The sequence below is a fragment of the Colletotrichum truncatum genome (genome assembly GCF_014235925.2).
Source record: "Colletotrichum truncatum strain CMES1059 chromosome Unknown Contig_0001, whole genome shotgun sequence".
NCBI lineage: Eukaryota > Fungi > Ascomycota > Sordariomycetes > Glomerellales > Glomerellaceae > Colletotrichum > Colletotrichum truncatum.
Genome location: NW_027222398.1, coordinates 3,741,964 through 3,755,533, shown reverse-complemented (window position 1 = coordinate 3,755,533; position 13,570 = coordinate 3,741,964). Strand labels below are relative to the sequence as shown.

At 49.4% G+C, this 13,570-nt stretch overlaps 2 protein-coding genes across 2 annotated transcripts; both read right to left on the bottom strand.

The window, feature by feature from the left end:
• Positions 1 to 428: 428 nt before the first annotated feature.
• On the bottom strand, positions 429 to 1,801 carry CTRU02_201013 (uncharacterized protein; the record flags this gene model as incomplete). The annotated part of the gene is made up of 2 exons (XM_036730562.1): positions 429 to 1,441; positions 1,495 to 1,801. The coding sequence occupies 2 exons, from the start codon at positions 1,799 to 1,801 to the stop codon at positions 429 to 431; spliced, it is 1,320 nt and encodes a 439-aa protein (XP_036577586.1).
• Positions 1,802 to 6,312: 4,511 nt separating this feature from the next.
• Positions 6,313 to 11,853, bottom strand: CTRU02_201012 (uncharacterized protein; the record flags this gene model as incomplete). The annotated part of the gene is made up of 2 exons (XM_070203780.1): positions 6,313 to 6,972; positions 7,438 to 11,853. The coding sequence occupies 2 exons, from the start codon at positions 11,851 to 11,853 to the stop codon at positions 6,313 to 6,315; spliced, it is 5,076 nt and encodes a 1,691-aa protein (XP_070062362.1).
• Positions 11,854 to 13,570: the final 1,717 nt, after the last annotated feature.

Below are 13,570 nucleotides of genomic sequence, written 5' to 3'. Positions count from 1 at the left end.
CCACTAAATCTTTCGGCCGCCACTGGCGACCCAAACATCTAACTACCACCCCTACTAAATCTTTCGGCCGCCACTGGCGACCCAAACATCCAACTACTACCCCAACTAAATCTTTTAGCCGCCACTGGCGACCTAAAGAAATAGTTTGATCCCTATGTGTTATCCTCCCTATCCAGACTATATACAAAATCAATCAAAGGTAGCTCTAGAATATCCTTCTTCAGTCTCCCATCTTTTATCATTCTCAAGGCTTTTGTAACCTCAATAGTACCATCAGCCAAAAATCCTTTAACAATACTCTTCTTAGCTGCCTTACAGATAGTATATACCTGTGGCATTTGAGATACGAGCAAATCGAAAACAGCCTCAATCCTTTCTCTCCTTGGAACCTTGCTGTTCCCGTCAATGTTCCTACCGCTAAAACGCTTCTACCAAGAGCTAATAGTACTTGGTATAAACACCAGAACTCCTATTCCTAGCCTTTCCACCAGAACTCTAATAATAGTATAGTCGTAAATCATATCCTTCAATCTCTTCTCCTTTGTAAAACCAAGACCTCGAGCAAGATACATAGCAACCCCAGTATCTACACCTTGTCCCTGGCGTAGCCGAATGCCTTGATCTCCAAGGAAAGCCTTCATTTCTAAAGCCTTCTGCATGTCTCCTTGGTAGAGTCGTCTAACAGTCTGCCACTGGTCCCAAACTTCGAACTGCTTTGCGTACAAATGTAGCTTGGCAGCCGCTGCCTGCAAACCAAGACTCTCCCCGTCAACCCGACCCCAGGCCTCCGCAAACCTAGCAAGCTCTTCCGCATTATGCTGTCGCAGGTCGCTTGCCAGTTGCTTTGTCTGAAATCGCCGTTCAACTGCAGGCTTGCCAGTAGAGTAGTTACACTCCACCAACAAGTCATACAACTGATCTTTGATCTTACCCCCAAACATACGGCAAAATAATAACTCTCCAATTTGGTAACAGTCTTCTTCCCTAAGGCGTGGACTTGATGGGTCAATCAGTCCTATACCAGCAGAAGTAAACCTATTCCACTGGTCTTGCATCTCATTCCTTATTGTCGAAGAATTTTTCTCGTTGATCTGTCTTTTGAGACCTTCAAGAGTCCGGGGTGCCTTCTTTAGTTTCACGCCCGCTGCATATTGCTGTTGAGGTTCTGTCTTACCAGAACTAACTCGGGATGGTAATATCTTTCTCCTGTCGGCTGCGACCGGCTCCGTCTCTTTCGATTGAATATTGCTTGTTCTGTGCGAGTCGCTATCTATGATTGCCCCGGCACTAGCGGTGATGTCGTCGGATCCATGAAGAAATGGCTGCTCACTTCTTTGTTGCTCTTCACTTTCCTGTTCGGTCGTGTGCTTTGTTGTGCTTATTGGGTCGTTGGTCGACCCAGACGAATCACGATTTCTTAAGGTCTTCTCAACCTCCTCACCTAAATCACTAAGTATTAGTAATTAAAGCCTTATATGCAAAAGCAGAACTTACTGATTATAGACCAGTCATAATCTAAACAAAGAAGAATATCAGCTATAGCTGCTATACTTATAATATAAGTTGTAATATGTGTTTTTTGTTTAGCGATACTGAGGCTCTTGTACTCCCTAATCAACGCTGGTAAGGGCATTCGGGGAACTTGACGGAATGTTGATTTTTGCTGAGAAGATGGGTTGCTACTACCGTGTCTGCTTTGCCGTGGGGATTGCGGTAATAATACCTCGCCCTCCTGGACTTGCCCCTGCCGTGGAGTGGACTCAACAATGTCGTTGAAGTGGACCCTTTTGCGTTTATGCATCTCGGATGCTACTTAAATAGATTCTTTCTAACTGACGGAAGAAAGTTTTTATATGAAGGAGATTGTGCGTTTATTTATCCTTAGCGATGGATTAATACCCGCACTCTCCTACCCTAGCCCATGCCTTCTTCCACCCCTTAACCCTAGCTCATACGCCCCCTAGTAATGCAACTACAAGGCATAGCCAGACACGCTAGGCCATCATACACTAGTCATAAGTTTTCTTTCCCTGATATTCAATGCATGCATAAATCAAGGAAATCTGCCCTTGAAAGATTCTAACCTTCCCTATTTTCTTGTAATGCTATACAACCCCGTCTGCCACGCAGCCTTCAACCTCCTGCCTTATCTTGCTCGCTGTCTAGATGTTTCTCATCCCGATTGGAATCTCCCATCCAATCTTCCTCGCCGTATCGTTGTGATGAAGCATATAGTACCTTTCCTTCAAGCCTACAATATCTAGAGGCAAATATTTCGCGCCAGGCTTCTGACCTTGATAACATACACCGGTGCATAAGATGCATCTTGTGTTCGTCTGGTGATCTTTGCTCTTGACGAGGCTGCCATTCTCGCCTGGAAATGGGAATGCGGAGTGCTGTGAAAAGAAGAGTGCCTTATGCTGTTCTTCAAACGATTCGGGCGTAATAGGAGCGTCTCGACGACTGTGAAGTCTGATCTGGCGGCTGATTGTGTCGCTTATACTCTTATACCAGCTCCTCCAATTTTCGTTCTTGAAAGTTGATCCTAGATCCTTCCTCGATTTCCCCCTTTCCGGGTCTCTAGGCATATCGGCCCAAGTAAACTTCCAGAAAAGGCTCAAATCCCTATATTTCGTCCTGTTATTTCCAGAGATCGCGAGCTCTAGGCCGCACCCTTCCGTAAAGCGCCGAAGGCTATCGAAGGTAAAGGGTACATGGTCTCCCTCAATCTCCTGCATCATCAGGCTAGATAATGTCTTACCATAGCAGATACGCTTCAAGGCGTACTTGCGGTACTCGCGCAGGATGAGATAACTACTCAGACGGCAGATCATCTTCACTCTCCCCTTGTGTTTCCATTCCGCCTCAAGAAGCTCTCGCAGCATTGCAAACAAGGCACCCGGGCTATCCTCGATCTCGTCATATGCCCGCTTCCCAGTAGAGATCTTAAAGCCAGGAATATCCAAACCAGACGTCAAATCCTCGTGGATTTTAAAGTCCCCCCAGTTAACAAGGTTGTTAGGTAAAAACCTAAAGCCGTAGTTTTCCATAGTTGTCGCTATTCCCAGACCCCTCTTCTTTGGCTTACCGTTTTGTAAAGTTAGGGGCGGTTGGCCGATTCCAGTTGCGTTGTCAAGGACATACTGAAATCTCGGGTTCATAGGATTAACAAAGGTCTTCAACAATGTTGCTATAACGGCATATAGTAATACCGCCCTAGGTACTGCCGACCTAATGTTTCGTGTTGACGCCGAAATGAGATCAAGAACGAGCACGTAGGTTGAAGCTACAGCTCGGATAAAGCTCTAGTAGGTCTCGGAAGGAATGCAGTAGAAAGCACTACAGCAAGAGTTCTTCGCCCTTCTGCCTCCATGATGTCTTTTGAAGAATTCTGACCGTGACGGCTCACTAAAGTCAAGTTCTTGCATCCATGCATCGTCAGCCTCCCCAATAAGCCTAGCTAACTGGGAGCTGCATCGCCACTCTCCTCGCCAACAGGAATGGGTCTTCTCCGCTCGCTGTGTTCTTCTTCTAATGAACTCGTTTGAATGGCGAAGCCCGGCGTCGACCATTGCCCGAGCGGCTCTCGGGCTAGCTGCTTTCCTCAGTATCTTGCTAAGGCTATCATCATCGAAGCCACCTTGCATAAGATAAGAGAAACCATAAGGCTTCTGTCCAGGGCTAAGGAGGATCTCTTTACCAACAGTATAGCTCTAGTAGTAGTATAACCCTTGTCGTAATAGATCGCCAGTAGGTTCAGCCGTTATACTGCAAGTGTCCCTCAGATGATTAACATGGAACTCGTGATGTAAACCCCCCTGAACGCGCTGATCCGATAGGGTAGGAAGTTTTGACTCGTTAGTGCCAGAGAGAGTCCACTCGATGTTAAGCCCGTAGAGGAAGCGGAGGGTGTTGAGTTGACAACATCGTCGTGCAAGGAGAACATATGCCCCTAGAGACTTTCGGCTTGGTGCCCACTCAGCCGCTAAATCAATCAGTTGAGGGTAGTTAGCATCTAGGGCGGTTTGATCCAACTCCTCAACAACTTGGGACTGTTTGCTCTAGAAATCATCAACACATATAGTCGCCGAGAGAGAACCTCCATACTTTAGTTTTGTATTCTTCTGATCGAGTACAAAGAACAAGCCTTGGTAGAAGCCTTCTTGCTTCGTGCTAAGATCATGTATCCTTTGCTGTAGTAGTATAGCAAGTTGGTGAAAATGGTTGTTAGTAATGTTGAAGCTGTAGGCTGGTAGACGTCTGTCATGCCCTGCGTCATCCGAGCCTTTGGAAAACCTAGCAATTTCTACCGCATCTGCAAAACTTGCTGGCATATGCCCTCGCTCTGACGTAGCGCAGACCTCATGTAGGCAAGGGATCATGACATCATTAAAGAAGGAACCATACTCATCGTCCCTCAACTGCGTATGACCAGACTGTGTACTTTGGCGATCCTGAACTTCTTCAAATAGTTGGGGGAAGAAGAGGTAGATTGGCTGGTCTTGTGTTTCTCCGAAGAATATATGTGGTATGGTATGTAGTGAAACCAACTTCTGTTGACCGTCGACCATGACATGACGCTTGATATGGACGGTTGATCGGATGAACCTGCCTCGCTGTGGGACCGGCGTGTATTTAATCGGATGTTTAAAGTCGGCAATGCAGGGAATGACATGAATAAAGCTATCGATGTCAAACCTCGTTCGTGAAAGTTCGACGCTACCCTGGTAGTCATTGTCTAGGTTGATGTAGCGATGGTTGTTGTCTCTGTCTACGCCGCATACTAGTCTCTTCAAATCGACTTTAGGAATCAAGTTGGCCAAAGATCTAAGCCCGTATAATGCCATGTCAATCGGGGCTTGTCGCATCAATCCCAGGACTTTGGAACACTTTTGTCGGCTGATTATACTGTTCGTAGCCGCCGTATAGCTAGACAAGCCTTGTGCCCTCGCGTCAACGTCCTGATGAGATAGCCGACTGTTGTGAGAGGGACATGCAATAAGCCCAAGTCGAATAATGCATATAATCCGACGAGCTAGGCGTTTCTGTTCATCGAGACTATCGTCACAGACCCAATCCAGCACCGTACTACGGTCGATATTAAAGTCTAAACCACCATACTCAACAGACGGCGCGATGGTCGAGACATTACCGATACTCCCTTCAGAGGAACTGTCGCTGTCGTTATTATCTAACGCGTCTGGCTGAGTAGCTGCCAGGCGGTCTTCGTCGGCTAACTGCGAAGCAGTGTCGCCATCTTCAGCTCCAGAGCCTCTGCTTTCGAAGTCGTCGCTTTCGAACCCGTATCCTGAAGTGCCATCTCTCATAGCAGCAAAACCCGCTAGTATCGCCTGGCTATCTAACCGTGCCATGGTTTTGTTCAAAGTGTAATAATAATCCCGTCTTTTAAAATAGATGTTAATCCCAAGGACGAAGAAAGATATAGTTCATATCTTGGAGTTTGATCTCACCAAAACTAAACAATTCCTAACACTAAGTATCTCTAACCCTAAACGATCCCTCGTTAGCTGTTCCCTCAAACAGTCCAGTCCTCCTACGTCAAAACCCTCCCCATACCTAGTGCCCTTCAACCACAGGCTTCAACCGCGTCGCCGAACAAACCACACAAGATGGATCAAGGCCCCTTACATCGGACAAAGTACCACCGACTACCAAAGGCATCTACCCCCTAGTCCTAGTCGAGGTTGTATTACCTTCAACCAGCCACCCCTACATATATCCACCTAGAGACGGTGTTGTTACCTTTTTAATTAAAATTTCATTGCGCTATCCTGTATCCCTGGGCCCCTCGTGACACGAGAAATTTTCAAGGGCATATTTCCTTGAAATAATTAATACCTCAAATCCACCTTGTGCGATTCGAACTTTTAATAATCAACAAATCCTACATTAGGTTCCATTTTACTCCACGGACATGGTTTGCTATTCGCCCGTTCGACCATGGACTGGCACCATCCCTACACTGGGAAACTTCCATGACTCATGAGGGTTTTGTTCGAATATTCGTAGGCGCACATTCAGGGGTCAATCGTGATGTGTATTGTGCTTCTTCTTTTCCTAAGACCTGTCCGTATCCCTTACGCGCCTTCTTCCGGCGTGTTCCCTGTGACTAAGCGCACCTAGCGCGGTCCTCGGCCAAACATTCCTCCTAGCGCCTTCCTGGCATCCTAGGCGCTCTGCGTGTGCATCGCTTCCAGCGCCCCTGGCCTACCACCCTTTTTGACAGGAATAATCTCGCTGATATCGCTTTATTAGGAATCAGCTGTTTTATCGCAGAATAGCGACATTGTTCTAGTTGTTTCGTTGTTGGCGTCGCTTGGAGCGGTAGGTTGGTGTAACCTCCGCGTCGACGGGATATCTCGCCTCATACTCGTTGACGAGCTCTGCTGCGTTGGTCTCAAGCGATTCGCGAAGCTCCCAGGTGTCGAACCTTGCGGTAAATCCCTTCCAGCGAACGAGATATTCGATCCTTGGCTCGCGTTTTCTCCGGTTGATTCTGCGGCTCACAATGTGGTCGATTTCCCATTCTTCGCTGCCGTCAACCTCGATAGGTTGGGGCGGCTGTTGTTCACGGTTGAATGGGTCGTCTCCCTGGGCTGGCTTGTATAGCTGCGCTACCGATAGGATTGGAAAAATTCGCCAATGGGCCGGGAGGTCGACTTCGTAAGCTGTTGGGCTCACAATTCGAACGATTCGAAAGGGGCCCATACGTCGTGACGTCCACTTGTTATGGCGTTGGCCAGGTAAGTGGAAGCCCTTCCCTAGTCTTATCCAAACCTCGTCGCCAACGGAGAATCTGACGTCTGAGTGCTTTTTGTCGTAGCGTTCCTTTCTCAGCGAGTTCGCTATATCGATCAAAGCCGCTGCCTCGTCCTGGTATATCTTTCTTATGACGTCGATAGACTCGGTTGGAGCGTCTTTTTCCGCGATGACGTCGAGAGTGCTTCGAGGCTTGAATCCGTATACGACCTCATTGGGAGATCTCCCGATCGTTGCGGTGTACGAGTTGTTGAGGTTGTGTTGCAGCGCTGGGAGAACCTCTGGCCATGGGGTTTCCGGGTACTCTGAAAGTTGGAATCGGATTGCAATTTCCGCTGTTTGGTTTGTTCTCTCGCTCTGGCCGTCAGTCTGTGGGTGGTAGGCTGTAGACAAGAGCAGTTTCACTCCGAGAGCGCGGAATATCGCGGTCCAGACGGCTGAGATGAACTTAGGGTCTCTATCGCTGATGATACGACGTGGAAGTCCCCAGTCAGCCAGTTGGAAGGCCCTAATGAGGACTATTGCCCACTCCTTGGCTCCGTACGTGGTGTGGCCTGGTAGAAGTATAACTTTCTTCGAGAATTTGTCCGTTGTGGGCGCAAGCGTATCAAACCACTCGAATCCGGGTAATGCCCACGGACTCCCTCGTGCTTTTACTTTTGGTAAATCGGTAACGAAGTCGATTGTTACGGTATCGAAGGGGATTCCCACGACTGGAATCGGCTGCAGGCTGCCTGGCGGTCTCTGCCGGTCGACTTGGTTTTCCTTACATCTCGGGCAGTAGGCGATATATCGCTTTACTACCGATCGCTTGTTTCGTATCTGGAAGCTGGCTAGCTCTGCTAGCATGCGGTCTACGCCGAAATGGTGCTTTTGATCGTGGGCAAGGCTGAGAACTTCCACGACGGCTTTGCGTGGGATACACAGCCTTTTTGTCCCATCATACGCACGGTGGAATAGGAAGCCTGTCTCTGATAGTTGCCACGGGGAGATTCGACGACGAATCGGCGTGCGCCCCTCGTTCCGAGCGCGATTTTCCTCGTCGTCTGCCTCCTTAGGTGACCACCACTCATCACCACTCTCTCGTTGTCTCGTGAGTTGCTGGATGAGTTTTCCGTACTTTGGGTCGGCTTCGTAATTTTCAACGATGGTCCTGGCGAAGTCTTTGCTTATCCCAATTGTGAACCCGCCTGGTTCTCCTAGCCGTTCGTCGTCCTCTGAGTTGAAAGCTGCGATATTCTCATCGTCGTGGATATCTGCGAGTACGTCGCTTTCTTCGAACGGGTCTGCTCTACCTGTTGCCACCAGCAACGGTAGACGCGAGAGAGCGTCGGGTACAACGTTGAGTTTCCCTGGGACGTGGGTGACGTTGAGGTTGAATTGAGAGAGGTAGTTGGCGGCACTCGCCAACCGAAGATTTGCTTTGTTGAGATCCATCGTTCTCAACGACGTGTGGGTGAGAATTCCCTTTGTGGCTGCGTGGTCCGTAAGGATCTGTACTGGGTTCCTGTTTGATTGCACCAGTTTCCTAAGTTTCCTTACTGCCCACACCACTGCTGCTACCTCCGCCTCGGTCGCGAAGTATCGCTTCTCTGTTGGGGATGTTACTTTTGAGAGAAACAGCACTGGTTGGATATGCTTTTGTGGGATGTCTTTTCCGGGAATTCCTACGCCGTCCCAGGTAATATCCATCTGGAACACCATAAGCCCGAATCCTCCCTTGCAAGCGTCGATCTTAAAGAATAAGGGTTTTTCTGGGTTATGGTGGTATCTCACGACCTGGTCGCAGAGATTCTTTTGTAACGTTTCCCATGCTTCCGTTTCTTCTAGCGTTGGCTCGAAAGTCGCACGTTGGAACCGTTTAGTTCTTACAGCCCTATTGAGGCCTGTTGGCAACTGGTCCTCCTTGCGTAGGATCGCGGCTAGCTCGGTTTTCCTTTCGTTAAGGGGGGCTGCGATCACGTCGTACCATGGAATGTCTTTTCGAAGCCATCCTGCCATTCCGAGGTATTTCTCGAGATCGCTAAGGTTTTTTGGGAACCTGAGATTCTTAAATGCAGCGATTCGATCGTCCGTTCTGCGTATCCCTTGTCCGTCCACGATATGGCCGAGAAGTTTCACGGAAGGGAAACCAGCGAATGACTTTTTCGCTGCTATGTTGAGCCTGTTGTTGTTGATTATGTTGAGGACTGTTTCAACATGCTTAAGGTGGTTTTCGTCGGTATCGCTGAAGATCACGATATCGTCGATGTACGCGCGAACGAAGTGTTTATGGTCCTGGAAGATGCGGTCCATGAATCGTTGGGCGTAAGCCGGCGAGTTCTTGAATCCCATGAGTACTACGTTCGAGATCTCGATACCACGGGGACTTATCACTGCCATCCTGTTACGGTGTTTCGAGTGGATAGGCAGTTGGTGAAAAAACCCGGTGGCGTCGAAGAGGGTTATTCTTTTCTTGCCACGAATCGCGTTCATTATGTCATCTTGGTCTGGCAAGGGGTAAACGTCTGGGACCGCTAGACGGTTGAGTGGGCGTAAGTCCGCGACCACTCTGGGTTTTCTCGCGGTCTCCGTTTGTCGCCATACGATGAAAAGAGGACAGGCAATCGGAATTGGCTTGCCGTCAGCCCAATCCATCTTTCCCTCGGCGTGAAGTTGCCCGTAGGTTTCGTCTAAAACTGCGAGGTCTTCGAGACCGAGTGGATATACCTTTATGTTGGTTTTTTGGTTCTGCCATCCGTCGACGAGGTCGATTCGCATACGTTCCTCGTCGGGGAGTGGTATGATACCCTTGTTGTGATAAATATCGTACCTGTCGAGGATTTTCCGCAGTTGTTGCGCGAATTCCTTGTCGAAGTCACATATCTCGACGCCGTGCTTGCTGAGAATCATTGGCACGTCGTCTGGTTTAGAGATTCCGTAGTCTGGTATCTCGTCTATCCATGGTTTGGTACTTCCTTCTGGGGTGCTTTCCTCGTTAGTTATGTTGAATATTGCGTTGTCCTGCTCATTTTCAGCTTCGAGGTCGCTGAGCAGGATACTCGTGTCCCCTGGTGGTTGTTTCGTGAGGTGACCGATACGGCGGCCTTTGGGGATTCGCATTTCTGAATTTCCTTTGTTATGGATGAGAAATAGCGCTGGGGTCGCGAGGTCTACCGTACTGTAGATCGCTGCCTCATGTGTTGGGTGGAAGTGCCAGGTCTCGCTCCCGTCGTTACTATCCCTTGGCAGAGGGCTGTATCGTCCCGGGACGAAGACTTGACTCTTCCGTGGAATTGTTACTGCGTAGGCGTTGTCCACGCGCCTGGCGGGTGGCGTCTGCCGTCGATACTCAACGGGCGCCTCCATATTAAATACGGATCGAAACTTAACAACAGACTTGTTGAAGTCTACGACGAGACCGTGTTCCTCACAGAAGGGGGTGCCGAGCAATAGGTTTGCTCCGAGCATGTTGACAACCCCTGCTGTGACAATAACGTGTGCGTTCACGTCTGTCTCGCCTATTTTACCAGGGACGTAGAAGTCAAATGTCACTTCTTCTGTGACCTGGAAGGTGGAATCTACGGCGTTCATTTTCCTTGGTTCGATCGCTCGAAAAGACGATTTGCGGGCGAATCGTGTGACCCAGGACTTTTCAACTAGTATAGTTGAGGCTCCTGTGTCGATACACACCTCGTCTGGTTCGCTATTGTCGTCGGCTTTGACGTGGAGTCGAAGGTGTGTTCTTTTCGAGGGCATGCCACGCTTATTCGGTTTCGTCTGAGCGTCGATGATTTGGCCTGGTGCTAACTTCGGCAACTCTCTGATTTCGTGGTTTTTCACGGCTACTCCAGCGAAGTCGCTAGGCAGCTCCGTCTGGGGCTCTGTTTGATACGCCGTCGTGACTACCGTTACTTCCTCTTGTATTTGAGGAGATGGGGGAGGGATCTCTGCCTTGGGAGTGGTCGCCTCGTGGGCGCGGAAGGCAACGTCATTAGTCCATCCTGTATGGGCTACCTCTTCCTCTTGTGGTTGTGCCGCTGGGACTTCTACGACGTCTTCGAGGATATACCCGTGATCGACGAGGTGATTGATCATGTCCTCGTCCGATTCGTCTTCCCACACGAACTTAGCGTCGTTAGGCGGTTGACCTGGACGGTTATACCGGGCGAATCGCCTTGAGTTCGGGAAATTCTGCTGTGCGTTCCAGGGTTTGCGATCTTTCCAGTTTTGTTGTTTCCAGTTGAGTTGCGTTTTCTTTTGTTGCCATTGGGGCTGGTCACGTTGTGGCTGGGGAAAATCGCGTTTCTCTTGGTTCCTGTTGTTCCAGGCTAGGCGTGGTCCTCCCCATAGAGCGTTATCCTCACTGTCTGGGGCGGTTGTATGAAGAACCTCGATTGGGGTCTGCAGGTATCTTCGAATAACTCCGCGTTTTTCCTCGGCGAGTCTGAGATAGCTCTCAACCGTATCATTAAGCGTTGGTTCGTGGAGAAATCGTTGCAGAGATGGGTCCAGAGCGTTGTAGAATATCGTGAGTAGTTGCTGCTGGGGCGTTGACGATCCCAACCATGCTCTGCCATATTTGAAGCAGTCTTGGGCGAATAATCGGATGTCCTTGTTGCTACCGATCTTTTCTACGGTGAACTTGTTGGATACTACCCATTGGATTGCTTCTATCTGGGTTGGCCCGAAGCGGGCTCTCAGTCCCTTCTGCAGGCCGAACCATCCCTGGGCCTTGTACTGGTTCCTTTCCACGGGCCCGAGGTGATATTCCCACCAGCTGAGTGCTTTGCCTCTAAGTAGGCTCTGCCATTCTCTGAAGACCTCGTCTCGGGCGTGAGGATCAACGATCTTGGCTTCGATCGCCGAGAGCCATAGGTCTACGTCTCGGTAGCATGGTGTCTCTCGGTCGTGGAATATGGGCTCCCTGCCGTACTTGCTGTCGGCGTCGGGCCAGAATACTCCGTATCGTTGCTGAATGTTCGTTATGGCCGCGAATCTCCTCCCTGGGTTCGGTAGTTCCGATCCCGGCGTTGCCGTGCCCAACAGCCTTCCGAACGCGTTTATTAGCATTGCCTCGAACTGCTGCTGCATTTGAGGGGGCGGTGGAGTCTGGAAGGATGGAAATCCCGTTGCCATTGGGTATGGCATCTGCCCCTGAGGGGGAAGGTATCCTCCTGTGCCGGGGGCATATATTGCTGTTGAGGATTCCATCCCTGGCTCGGTATAAATTGCGTTCCCTCCGATGGGGTCCCCATGACTCGTGCCTCCGTTTTTGGAGGAATAACCTCGGCTTGCGGCGGTTTCGTATATTGTTGTTGATTTGACGGTCCTACTTGCTGAAAAGTTTGTTGAGGTTGGCTTGCAGTTGTATCCGATACCGCTGACTGTGGCTTTTGGGGGTCTTCGTGATTCCCCTCGTATTGGCCGTGCTTGAGTGGTGCCACAGGAGGTTGTTGCTCTTGCTGTTGAAGCTGTGTTGGCGGCGTAATTGGCCCTGGTTCGGTGGTTTCGTTGTTTCTCACGGGTTGCTTGCCTTTCGTGATGTCTAACTCTTCCGAGCTTGGTTCTCCGAATTGTCCTTGGAGGTCCTGGAGTTCTCGGGCGTAGATAATCGCCCTGGCGATGCTATTTACCGCCTCGTTATAGTCGTAATTCTCTATCCTCCAGCTGTCTTCGAGTTGCGTTGCCTGAGTCCAGGTTCTATCGTCGTATCTGACGTCGATTCGGCCGATATTCGTATTCCACGCGATGAACGCTATAACACTCGTATATGCTCGGAAGGAGTCTGAAATTCTTGTTGTTTTGGGATCATCGGGATATGTCTCCCAATATCGTAGGAGACGTCTCGCTGTCTCGCGATGACCGTTATTTAACCTCGGGTTATTTGCGTAACTCATCGTGTAAGTCTACGTTGGCTACGTCGAGGTATGGGTTGTGATTTTGAGCGAGTAGGCTCGTGGGGTATTTCCCTCGAGATTCTCCGCGATATATCGCGGTTGAATCGAGAGAAAAAATTGATCGAGATTAAGTTGTGCTACCACTTGTCACAGTTCTTCCTGCTAGCACGTGGCTACAACAGGCAGAGGTCGGAACCGTGATAAGAACAGAGATGTAAATAGAATGATGCAGAAGTCAAACAAACGGTCACAAGGCAATAAACAACGATGAATTGATAAACGTAGGTAAAAGCAGTTGGTCTTCTATTGAGTTGGCCTACTGACGATGATGCTGTCGAGGGCGTCTCTTATACGGGTACGGCCAGCACGTGAGATATCACGTGCCCCTGATGACTGTTCATAGAACTGTGACATCAACCCTGAATCCTTTTGTTCTGTTGTAACCCTCTTTCTCTTGTCTTACTCTTTACCTGTACTGAACTTGTTATTCCCCTTTTATTCCCCTGTCCTCCTCCTCCTTCCCCTCTTGCTACCAATTGATCTCCTCCACCCTTGCTTTCTTCTCCTCTTTTAACCCCTCCTTACCTTCCTCTCCTCCTCTATTCTATTCTCTTCTCTTTCCCCTGCCTGTCTAACCCTAACTCTCCGAACTCTAATCTTCTATTTCCGCCTTGCCCCTAACCCTACCTACCGCCTCTCTGTCCCTAACCCTCTGCTGTAATCCTGTCCCTAACCTTTTGCTGCCTCCCTGTCCCTGACCCTTTGCTAAAATCCTACCCCTGACCCTCTGCTGCAACCTTCTTAACCCCTCCTTGCCTCCCGCCTTGAATTCCTCTCATCCTCCATCCTTTTTCTCTGCTTCCCTTAACCCTAACTACCTCTCCTCTTATCCCTGCTTACCTAATCTCCCC